General features: G+C 43.9%; 1 protein-coding gene across 5 annotated transcripts in view; it reads right to left on the reverse strand.

The window, feature by feature from the left end:
- Positions 1–822: 822 nt before the first annotated feature.
- Positions 823–12,843, reverse strand: part of HIPK2 (homeodomain interacting protein kinase 2) — a 45,566-nt gene continuing 33,545 nt past the window's right edge. For 3 of the 5 annotated variants that reach the window (XM_075210643.1, XM_075210648.1, XM_075210647.1), the window contains exons 10-15: positions 12,621–12,763; positions 11,443–11,616; positions 10,079–10,360; positions 5,088–5,332; positions 4,797–4,951; positions 823–3,944 (exon numbers count right to left, since the gene is read on the reverse strand). In XM_075210643.1, coding sequence (XP_075066744.1) covers positions 3,504–3,944; positions 4,797–4,951; positions 5,088–5,332; positions 10,079–10,360; positions 11,443–11,616; positions 12,621–12,763 — 1,440 coding nt within the window. In that variant the 3' untranslated portion in view covers positions 823–3,503. The remainder of the gene's footprint in view (positions 3,945–4,796; positions 4,952–5,087; positions 5,333–10,078; positions 10,361–11,442; positions 11,617–12,620; positions 12,764–12,843) is intronic. The other 2 variants (XM_075210649.1, XM_075210646.1) reach the window with 1 other exon arrangement.

The raw sequence follows: 12,843 nt of genomic DNA on the forward strand, positions 1-12,843 counted from the left end.
ATTACTCTGGCATAATATGGACTGGGGGCAATACTCTGGCATAATATGGACTGGGGGCATTACTCTGGCATAATATGGACTGGGGGCATTATTGTGGTATAATATGGACTGGGGGCATTACTGTGGCATAATATGAACGGGGGCATTGCCCTGGCATAATATGAACAGGGGGCATTACCGTGGCATAATATGGGCTGGGGGCATTACTGTGGCATAATATGAACTGGGGGCATTAATGTGGCATAATATGAATACAATATTAAATAACAGATTTTTGTAAGGTATTCTTTAATATTTTTTCTTTAACATTTTAAAACTCTTTCTTATAACAAGCTCTAGTTTTGTGTATCTCTTTTATTGTTCCTATTTGAGTATTAAATGCATGAAATATTAGAATACCTTTCGGTATATATTTTTGTATACTTTAAGTGGTCATTAGGGCAGAGAACTGGTTGTTAATTTATTTGAATCCCACCACTGGTGAGATCACCTTCGTTATACCACCGAGATGACATTAGAGAAAGTTCTCCAATAGCAAAATTCAGGACATTTGTTCGTCCAAGGTCTTCCTCATCTACAGATTCACCTATCACATCATTCATAACATAAATCGTCTCCGTCCATTAATTATGACAATACATGAATATCAAATTCAATTCTGGATATTGATGATTAATTTGGGGACATTACCACCTCTCCTGTCTGAGAACGGAAACCTGAACTGTAGTTTTGCATTTTTTTCAGAGACGATCCACTTTTCTAGGCTGCAAATAAAAGTCAAACTAACATAAAGTCATAAAACAAATTCTTCACGTACAACACTTTCTTTTTTTCTCACAAATTACAGGTCCTTTTATTCCCTTTTATTTTTAACCTCCTCAGCACAGAAGGGGTTTAATTCCCTCACACAGACGGTCATACACGTAACTATGCGCCAACACTTGGGGATCTTGTTGTAAGTTTGTTTTCTGAACAACTCTGAGTCTTAGGAACTGCGCTGAATTCTGTATCCTCTGCTGCCGGTATCCCAGGCCAACGCCGGACAAAATCCTTCCTGACAGCCAAGAAGTTAAAACGTAATTGGAATAAAAAAAAAAAAAAAAAGCCAAAAAACATTCCCGATTAATTGTTAGTGCGATTAATACTGGTTTCACCTCCGGCGTGACGGCATGGGCTGAGCATGCACACAGAGATGGGGGTCGCTCACAATTCGGAGGGGTGTAGGGGAGCTTTCCATGGTCCATGTGGCTTCAGCACACCGGAGAGGGAGGAGGGGGGGTGGACTCACCGACAATCGACCTAACACGGGACGATATTATAGAAACAACGAGGACCAAACAGTTTCAGCAGTTTGTAAGGCACTAGGAGCGGACGACATGTAATGGCGCAAACAAACGCTTGTGTTAGGACGTCACAAAGTTACATGCCGTTATCTTAGGTCACAGATAGGGTTAGTGTTTTAGACATTTTTTTTTTGGGGGGGGGGGGTGAATGGTTTAATATTCTATTGTGCAACTAAAAATTAAAAGGACAAAAAATATAGATCTGTCGGAGTAGCATAAAAAAACAGCGTGTCTGGCTGTGCTACATTGTAGCGCAGGGGGAGGAGCTGTCCGTTTCTAAAAAGACATTAAAGTGACTTGGAATAGTGAGAGATTTAGCAGCTGCGTCCGTTCCAGTAGGTCCGATAATTTCCGCGTAAACTTTCCACCTTTCTCCCCTCGTAGACACAGCGGAGTCTTTAGTCCGTAGGCTTCCTCTGCAGTCCTTTTCCACATAGCCTCAGTCATCCCTATTCACGACATCCCAGAACCCTCTTCACCAAGATAAACACTGTCCATTTTTTGTCCATGATTTTTTTTTTTTTGGTATCTCAAAACCCTGCCAAGAGTCCATTATTCTTCTATACACTATTGGTAAAAATTACAATCCTCTAAAATTTAAACTTAAACTTATTACAATTAGTGCTGGAAGGGACTTGAAACCTAAAAGCTGTGCAAACAGATTATCAGAGGTATCCACAGTGCCCTCTCCCCCCAATTTTAGAGAGGAGGAAGGAGGTGGGGGGGTATATAGGAAGAAAAGACTGGAAGTGGGGGCTCCCTTTGGTGCAGGGCGTGAAAACACCTTGTTCCAATCGTTCCGAAAATAATAACATTAAAACAGAAATGAAAAACTCGAGTTACAGTATGGTCAGAACTCTAACTCTATAGACTCTGAATATAAGCTCCTAAATCTGCAATACATCACCAAATCCTGGTGAGTCTTCAGTAAGTCCGAGATTAATAAATATAGCACTCCAGCAATGTTCATCCTCAGTCCCTCAAGGGTTTAACTAAAGTCCAGAGGAGAGAGAAAGCTTTGCAGACTGTGTTCCGCGCAAGATCCAAACGCATTTTCCCGCAGAGACTGCTCAGGGCCTGCAGGCGTCTAGAGTTCTAGATCTCTGTGGGTACAGGTCCAGCTCTCCCTCCTAACCCTGTACAGCGTTACTCAGGAAATGTCCACCAATACAGAGTGAGGAAGAAATGTAATTCAGTTACCTTTAGTTTCATAATCCTCCGGGTTAAAAAAAAGTCACCACTTGTCATCACGCCCATGAGCGAGAGCAAGAACGGCGCTTCCCACGTGTCCTGGGGATGTTACAGTTAAATGTTATGAAGTGTTTAACATCTATGCTGCCAGCAGCTTACTGGATATTCCTTCCACTGCGCAGCGACCATTCATGAACTACGGCCTCTTTCATGTCCTAAAAAAGATGAGCCTGGCGTCTAACTTATAGACCAAAAAAACTACCATGATAGACATTTATTATAGGATTATCTTGCGTTCTAATTATTATTATTTTTGATCAAGCTGTTGTTTGATTGTATTTGTAGACATTGCAAAATGCACAAGCTTTATAAAAGTTGACACATTGATTGGTTCCAACCATCGTTTTGTGCTGCAAAGTTACATAGAACTTTAACTGTTGCCGACAGGGTGACGTCATTGATCATTTCTTCCTATCAACAGATAAAAGCCGGTCACATATATCTATTAGACAATGAACCCGATAAGGAAATTAACCTGATTTCTTCTGTGATACATTATAATTGTATTACTGGATCTGTTTGATTTGGATCGTCATGCCAATTAACACTATACACCCCATATGTACATGAACACGTAGACAACGGGGATACAATCTTGTTTAGATACACCCCCTCTAGTTTAGATACACACTCTCGACCGCTGGTTCCAATCAGACGAGTGGGATTTACATTAAAAATAATTACTCTCATACCAAACATTTGTTGCCCTATCTCACTCTCCTTATTCCAGGAATACTCAGGACGATATTGGCAGCATGGATGCTAAAGACTCCATAATATTTAAACTGAGCAGTCCGAGGACACGGGAAGAACAGTTCTTATTCTCGCCCATGTTACTGTCATACCAAGGTCTCTGGCACGCTCTCTCTATAATAGTCTGTGCCTTTTTCCCTTCCCCACCATCTAGATCTAGATGTACGGGTACTGGTTGACTTTTGGTGGGCTCAGAGGGTATCCAGTGTAAACAGCAGAGGAGGGGGACGCTGGGATATAAGTCCGATGCGCAAATTGAGCCTGGTACTGGCTGGGGTGCAGACTGGGAGATGGAAGCAGCCGCGACGCCATACTGACGGGCACAAGGCTGGCCGGGTACGCGGCGTGGCGCGCTGATCCTTGAGATGCCACCAGGTGGGCTACCGTGCCGGTTGATCCCAGAGCCGCCGGTGCGGTGTAGGTGTACAGGTGCGGCTGGCTGGGCAGGTGAGCGGTTGCAGCCAGGTGAGGGTGTACCGCCCCATGGCTGGGGCTATTGTGGGGGAAAGAGTACGGAGCCTGGGCGAGGGTGGGCGTGATGTAAGCCTGCTGCCTGCGGTGGTTGGCCGAGCTCTCTGTGCTGAGGTGCTGAGCCACCTGCGAAGAGAAGAGATGGGATAAAGTGAAGATAAGCACAAAAAGAAAGACATCGTCCCCATATGCTGTAATAATAACATCCCCTCCAAGACACAATGGGAGGGGGAAGTCAATTCGGAACGGGCCATGAAGGCTCTCCGTGGCAATGTATTTCTGCATGTGCGCAGCCAGACACTGCGCTGACGTTCGGCGGCACACCGCTTCAACTTGAATTCCCCCCAATAAATCCTCTAAACATCATTCTCCTATAGATGGTACCAGTGCAGCCAAGAGACACAGAATAAGTCTACAGCTCTAAGCAGTGTTGACAGATGCAGTTTCTCCAAGTCAAACAAGTTTTGTTTTTAAAAGGCTGACTTCACCTTTAGTGGATCTGTCTCTAATATAAAAGAGTTTGTTGTCCTTTTACGTCAGTTTATAGAAGTGTCTTGAAAACAGCCAGAAACACCTTTCTCACGCTCGGCTGATCAGTCTCTTTCTTATTTACCCAACAATCAGCCACATGACTCATACGTGTGCTACAGAGCAACAGGCAGGACTGTCAAAATAAAACACAGACCTAGAGATGACCTTCAAGAACAAAAAAAAAAAAAAAAAAAAAAGAGACGCTTGAATCCCAAAAACGTACCCAGTCATTCATCTGGTCCTGACACCCTAAATGAACAATTGAGCAACTTGTGCTTGGATGAAACCCTGCACCGTTTCCTGGGCGTTTTAAGTGGATAAATTATAGAGCCGGACAATGAGAAAACTGTGAATAGACTACTGAAACCATTTTCTGCTTCTCCCAAAACAGAACCGCTCTGGACAAGAGGCTACTATACAGACACGTGTGGATGCCCCCTCCTTTACCTGGCTAAGGTTGAGTGGCTGTTGCTGGAACGAGTGGCCCACGGGTCGGGGCTGTCGATATGTGCCCGCCGCGTTGGAGTTGCTGGAGGAATGCGTGGTGGAAGCCGCAGTGGAGGACGAGGATTTGGGCTTGTAAGAGTGGTGACTGGTGGTATCTAATAGGGAAAGAAACAAACTCTTACTGCAAATACAAACAACTGTTAAGGAAACCGGAATGGTGATATATTGTTAAGGAATAAGTATTGAAATTATTATTACTTCCCACAGTTTCGTCCTAGTACTTATCCTCACCTGGCTGTCGTCTTTCACACTCCAGACGTCCCTCGCTGGGCTGGGTCTTCAGAGGCGGCACGATGATGGTGCGAGGGTTGGAAGGGCAGGGGATCTCTGGCTGGCATTTGCTCTCATGGGCAACAGTGTTGGCGTTACGCCGTTGCCCGTTGGCGGCATACGGGCTGGTGTTGCTGGAAGAATCGGAGATGGGTGAATCGTGTACCGTGACACAGCTGATTACGTTCCGGCGCTGCTTGGGAAGGCTGAGGAGAGAGAGGAGGAAACTTGTGAGCTTTAAAAGAACCCGCTGACATAGGAAGCAGAATTGTAACTATAATACAAGTTCCTGCAGATGGCATTCTCAGAAAGAGTTAATGTTACCCGCTCTGAAGCCAAAGTGACAACAGGACTCCAAATAGTTGTAGGAAAATGATTTCCAGTAATTTACCAGAATGGAGATATTTGGGAGAACTATTGAACTATATGAGATTATTTTTGTTCCTCTGCGGCTACTAAACAAAACTGCCGTCAGTTGCTAATGGCGGATTGGATCAGACACCTCTCTTGCACCTTATACGGAGTGAGCGATAGCCCATAAATGACCTCCACCTTGGTATGTGAACTTCTTCATATACAGTGATTGGTACAAGATGCCTCTTCAGACTGAAGCCACTCGCATTATTGGATTAACGACTTTTAAGTAAAATATAAACAATAAAATATATAAAATAATAAAATAAAATATAAATGTTTTCTATTTTGACTGCGGTAATCCTACAAAGGACGAACGCGTACGGATTTATGGTCTAGTGACGGCTTCTTTAGGAGATGAGAAATATGAAGAAGACACGGATACTATTGAAAAATGACGATTAATAAAAACTTAGGGCCTGATTCATTAAGGAACATAAATGAGAATACGCGCCGTGTTTACAATTAAGTGCAAGTATAAAAATGTATTTTATGTGCAGTGGACATTACGAATATGCCGTTAAAATAAAAGGAAAATACTTTCTTTAGTTTCTCTGAATAATAACAGATTTTAGTGCATTTAGTAATTATATTTTGTCTGTGCATTCCGATGAGACTTTACATATACATTGTAATCCTCTTGTACTTCAATACGGATACACATGCGTGGATTTTCCATACGTTTTTTTTAAAAACCAAAAATTGCGTTCACTCTGTGTTCCTTAATAAATCAGACCCTTAATGACTGATAGTTTGAGGTGATTCATGGAAATAAAGAAAACTAGCAGCTCGTTCTACAAGTTGGTGTAATTCTATGTGACAAAACCCTTTAATATTTGATTTGACAGCAACGAGAATTTATGGAGGAGAAACAAGATTTGGCCGCTTTCACAAGTTAAGGACGACAAGAACAGAAAGATCTTTAATCTTCCGGTCAGGACAAGAAGACACGGAGAGGACTGGCTGACCTCTGACACACTGAGGAGTCCGGGAATGAAGCTTATTCTGTATTACTGCCGAGTCCCACAGATTCCTCTATATAAGCAACATAGATTTAGAGGTACCTAGCGTTCATAGAAGAAAATTATCATTCTCGGATACTACCCACAGAACACGACACAAATCCGATACACTACAGTCTGTGGGAGTTCTACGTCTGGTTCCAGGGCTGCGTTCAGATATATCACACATGGTTCAAAAGTGAAAAAATTAAATGTTGGCGTTTAGCGGTTCTGCCTTGTGACATAAGATCCACTCCATTGGTTGTCAAGTAACGAAACAAATAAAATGCAAAACAGTTGTAGGGCCCTATCCCGACTTTCTTGTATATTTGGGGGCATCAAGTGTTTGTATTATGAAAAAAATAAAAATACTGATATAAAACATAAAATTGGGGGATTGTGTTGGGAAACGCGGGACCCCAAATTTTAGGACTATATTGAAAGTCCTTTACTCTCATGGAACAAGCAGTAAATGTACATTAAATGATCCCCCCGGTTGTACTGTCATTATTTGGCCGCTCTGGGTGTTCTCACATGAGGAATAGGCTGCTGGTGTAGCCCCCTGCAAGGGTAGAAGGGGGCCTGGGGTGAGTAGGGGGAGGGGGTCCCTGCGGCTGCAGCAGACACAATCCAGGGAGCGGCATTTGCTCGCTGGCTGCGTTGCGTCGCTATGACAACTGACGTTTAAGAGCCAGAATGGATGGAGGTGATCAGACGACGACATCGGGGGGAGACACAAAGGACCATTCTGCGGACCGAGCACTAACACACATGTCAGAGAGAACGTTTCCCAGGAGAGCAGAGCAAGGGGCTTATTTTACTCTTATGCTGCTAACTGGGGTTTATTCACTATCAAACAGCAAAGGTCTAGTGGTCCGCGACGTCCAATCAGACCAGGTCATCAATTATCTGCTGGTTAAAGATTTAGGTATAATTAATTAGGGGAATCGCGACCGTAGGAGCCCCAAAATAACATCTGATGAGGCTGTAAAAGCGGATAATGTGTCTGTGCTGCTCATCCTGTAACGCACAAATAATAACAATAATCTTTGATTCTGAAAAAATGAAATTAGAAAAACTATTTATGTTTGGATCATGAATTCCGGGGGGGGAAATTGGAGCAATCAGTTTAAGGGGGAAAAAAAGGAGCTTCAGCAACCACCGCCTCAAATTACGCAGAATCTGATAATCTGGCTCTGATATCTTTTAAACAAACAAGCGGAGATGTGTTTTCAAATGTTGTCATTACCCCTCAATACTTGTCTGTGTTTTTGGAAGCTGTTACGCACACACAGCCCCCCTCCTCCCTCTAGTGACAGTGCGCCCCTTGTTCTATGCAGAAAGCAAACGCGATCCGAGGCTGAGCCAAACAGCCCAGTGAAGAGGGACCAGAAACGCTGGGTCCTTTCATGTCCAGGGTTTATTCTGGCAATCAGTAAAACACCTCACTTAGCCACGTTCTACCACTTCAGGGGGAAAAAAGTGCAAAGTGCACCAGCTTAAAGATGACAACACAGAAAAATATCTAAAATATCCATTACATTAAAATTTGTACAACATGAAGTCACAAACAGACAACAAGTTATTGTGCGATGCACATTGACAGATAGCAGGAAACATTAACAAGGACATTTAATAAGGCTGCGATCGATCAGTTGATGGGATGTCTTTAGTTTCACGTTGGTGAATTGAAAGGAATTGGCATACGTGCGTCAGTTAAGAGATGGTTGTGCTTTATATCAGCACTGTGTCCTACCTCAAACATAATCATCTTCCCACAAATATAACACACATTTGTGAAAGCGGTGGGAAATTATAAGGGTGTACCGACGCGTGTCGCACACAAAGGACGGGTTTGTATTGAAGATCTATTGGAAAAAGAATGGAGATCAGCTGCTGGACGCAGACAGTTCAACTGTCACTGCTGTTACTGTCTCTTCAGTGGCATCCACAGCCGCCACAACTTCTGTGGACATGCGGAACAAGTGTCCCTGGTCTGTGTCCATCAGTGAGCAATGCATTAAATCAAAATACCTAGCACACTGCCACTCTGATCTTGGAAATGACCAGAGCGCCCACAACAAGAGCGAATTCCTTGTCCAGAACCAGTGGAGGAAGGAGGCTCATCTGAGAAAAACGGTGACAGACAGTCACGGTTGCCAGCTGTTTACAGTCTAGGCATTTCAAGTAACTGATTCACCTTTCAGGTCTCCACCTTGCACTGTCCCTTCCACATCGCCAGTAGCCGCACAGAAACGCCAGTTGCCAATGACTGCTTTATGATTGGCGGCTGATAAAACCACTGCCTCACTTTGGCTACGCCCATTTTCCCCACCACCAGCTACAACTCTTATTCCGCTACCTTATGTATCAAGTACTCACAGGACCTCTTAGATTGGAAGCTCATTTTGGAAGAGACATCTGTACCTTCTGTATCATGTCCTTGTATGTTATATATTTACACCACGAGACCATCAATGTACAGCGCTTTATAAATGAACAATAATAATATGCAGAGGATATTTTATCTGTGAGGAGTTTATATGTTCTCCCCGTGTTTGCGTGGGTTTCCTCCAGGTGCTCTGGTTTCCTCCCACACTCCAAAAACATAGTGATAGGTTAATTGGCTGCTAACAAATTGACCCTAGTCTGTCTGTGTGTGTGTGTGTTAGGGAATTTGGACTGTAAGCTCCTATGGGGCAGGGACTGATGTGAGTTAGTTCTCTGTACAGCGCTGCGGCATTAGTGGCGCTATATAAATAAATGGTGATGATGATGATATTTAGCAGCGTTATGCAGCTAGTAAACCTGTTGTTACTGTATTCTGAAGACGTCCGCACCGCCACATTAAATCAGTATGTTAGGGTTAAATTATCATTATAGTAAAATCTATAATAGTTAAAATATTAGCAAGAACGTAACTATCGCTGTGTGAGAAGGGCATTTGCCCTGGGTGCAAAGCTGAAGGGGGCAGAGGGACATAAATATTTTAGGTTAATTGGGCTACAGTTGGAGGTTGGGGGGTGTCAATTTTCCTTTTTGGCCCCAGGCATTTACATCTCTGAATAATAGTATATACTAGTGACAAAAAGCAACTGCCCACATTTGCCCAGTTAAATATCTTTTGGAGCAGCTATGCCCTGCACGGGAATATAGGGAAAGATAAATGATGAGAGCTGCTGGGTGTTGTAGGAACAGGAACGTGTCATCGGTTGATCAGGAGTTTAAAAGATAAAAGAGCAGCAATATTCTTGATTTCTAACTACCTGTGATTACAGCGTAATATTTATACAGTCAAATATAAAAAAAATATATTAGATAATGAAACTCTCCTCGGAGGGTGCAATGAGACCCAAATACCAGCTGGGAACTAGAAGACAGGAGCACGACACCTCCCCCAGGTGTATTATGGATGAAGAGGAACGCCTGCCAACACCCAAACCTGATGCCGGTACCAGATGTTCCAGTCTATACACCTAGGGGGCGCTGTTGTGCTGCAGTCTATGTTCTAGAGGAGATGGCGTATTTCAGGCTCACCTTGGAGCGACGTGTTTCTGCTCTTCCTCCTCGTCCGTGTCACTGCTGATAGTGATGACGGTGACCGCCGGGCTCGGGGTATCCGGGATGACGATTGTTTGCCGCTGATGGTCAGCCCGGGATGGGAGCGCAGAGCCTTCCCCCCAGCCGCAGGTGATGGAAGGGCCGCAGGGGGCAGAGTTCTGGGGTAAGGAGCAGCGAGGCGGGGTGTTCTCCTTTACCTGTTTGGAGCGCTGGGGGGAGCTGTGTGATTGGGAGGATAAAACCTCGTAGGTGGAATTCCTGGGGATCAGAGTCAGGGATGAGCGATGCAAGAATGGACGGGAAATGGGGGAGACAAGAGGGGGACACACAGAAAGAAGAGACAACATAAGATTTTTGTTTCCATATCTCAATCTATAGATCTATAGTTATTATACAATAAGAACACAATGGACTAATCTAACAGTCTAGAACATATAAATGTATCTGTACATCATCCAGTTAATATCTATTGTTGCTTGTTTATTATCCAAAATACCATAAATGTCTGTGATATTATAGTATAAAACGATCACTGCTGCCTATAAGCTCTTAAAGGACTTTAATTCTGACCAGAAATTATGTCTCTTTGTCTTGTGGGCTCGTGCAACAAAAAATGATTTAAGCATAAGCGAGATGAGACCCAAATGCATTTATTAGAATTCAGCTTGTGATGGGTGTGAGCACAAAACAATGAATAGGACGTCCCGGGCGACCCACGTAGGGTCCTTCTGTGCGATTACAATCGAATGCCGCTGGATGTGATCAGAAAATAAAATCACGTCAGTCAGCTCTGCTTGTGTGTAGGGGTCATCGATCTGCCGGAAGGACTGGTGCCAGGTTACGGTGCAGTTTCGGCCATCATGCGTGTGGGCAAATTGGTCTTCAATCTGGTTTTCAGTGATATTACGAAACAACCACATTGGTACGTGTGGGGTCAGTTTTAAGCTTTATCTTGTGACCAGACAGCAATGCTGTGAAATTAAGAATTGGAGTTTGCCTGTAGTTGGGAAGCTTGAACTTAACTTCAGCAACCAATCACATGCTCGCTCTCATGATCCAACTCACACTACACGAATGAAAGCTAACTGCCGATTGGTCACTTTGGTAAATGTTAGTTAAGGGACACTTTGTAGTAGCTTACTGGTGACTGGCCCTCTAAATTTGTAATAATTTACCCATCCTCATGCTGACTCCCTCTTCCAAGTAAAAACAGATTAAATAACTATTTTTTCTTAAGTTTCATTAAATTCACCCAACACACTACTACAATCAGGAACATTTTCTGGTCTGTGTCCTTTAACCTTGCCGCTAAGCCCCTCCCACCACTCTGGCGCTCTGACCTCACTGATGAGTGGTGTTTTTTGCGAGAAGAGGAAGAACTGGTGGGCTGCTGTCTCATGACGTGAGCCACGCCCACATTCAAGGGCTGGGCAGAGGGAAGGGCGACGTGACCAGCTAGGAGCGCCGGCTGCTGCATTATGGGATTGTAGTGGCCGCTGTGAGCGTGAGTGTTTCTGGAAGAGATAAAACAAAAAGGAGGATGGTCACGGTGGTGACGGGAGAACACATCGGATTCCAGGACATGCTATTGCCCGCAGTTATCTTAAATCCTATATGATAAAATGGTGCAGACTGCACAAATGTACTGTAACCCACGGCAACCAATACAATTCTAGCTGTATTTCTATGGTGCCGTTTACAAAATAAAGGAAATATCTGGATTACAGCACATTTGAGTATATAGTATTGTACTGATAATTAAACCCAATGATTTATATTGACTTAAGATGAAACATTTAATGGTTGCAACCAACAATCTGGTGCAGTAACTACAAGAGTTTCCTGGTTCCAAAAACAGCATAAATATTTGTATTACAACGATGCAGAATATAAAAAGCAAAGATTAAAATGTTATTATTAGATCTGAAAACAAACTAGAAACCACCAATTGAGGTTATGGCCGCTACAAAGTCATTTTTCAAAATTAATTCCAAAATTAATACTGACCTGTCCTCATTTTAGTGACAAGTGCACCCATCATCGGCACACAGGGGAGGCAGCCATTTTGTGGGCGGAACCAATAATTAGGAGAATGCAGCCTATCAATTCACAAGAAACTAGAGAAATCTCTGACTATCACGAGGTACTTTGTGCCTCATGCCTCTGTCAATTCACAAAATGGCCGCCTGCACTGTGTAGAGGTGATGGGTGCACTTTAATGGCCCTTAGATTGCATTCCCTACGCCAATCTGCCAATCTCGAGAGTGTCAATTATGAGAATGTCTGGTTTTATAACCACTAGCTCGTTACTGTCTTGGGGGGAAATTCCTCTCCGGGGGGTATAATCTGGGGTGGAACAGTGAATCGCTGCTGGACCCTATGGCAAAATTTGGATAGGTGCCTACCTCTGCTCTCAATTGCCGGGCCCCTGTGGCCCCCGCACCCTCTATTGTTACTTCCTGGATATAACACAAGCTGGCACACCCTCCTACAATTATTACATGCAGGACGCACTCACCTCCAGTCTGCCAGCTGCTGGGGACCTGCCATGCTGTCTGGGATGACCGTGGCATGCTGGACAGAGGTAGGGGCTGCCACTCCTGCCAGCTGCTGCCATGCCGGGGGAAGCAAGATCTGCTGAGTGCCGCTGGGCCACGCCTGCTGCGGAAAAACAGCGCAGGTTTAAACACACACACACACATATATTATAAAGGAAATGTACCTTATGTATAACTAGAGTT

This window comes from Mixophyes fleayi, chromosome 4 (assembly GCF_038048845.1).
Source record: "Mixophyes fleayi isolate aMixFle1 chromosome 4, aMixFle1.hap1, whole genome shotgun sequence".
Taxonomy (NCBI): Eukaryota; Metazoa; Chordata; class Amphibia; order Anura; family Limnodynastidae; genus Mixophyes; species Mixophyes fleayi.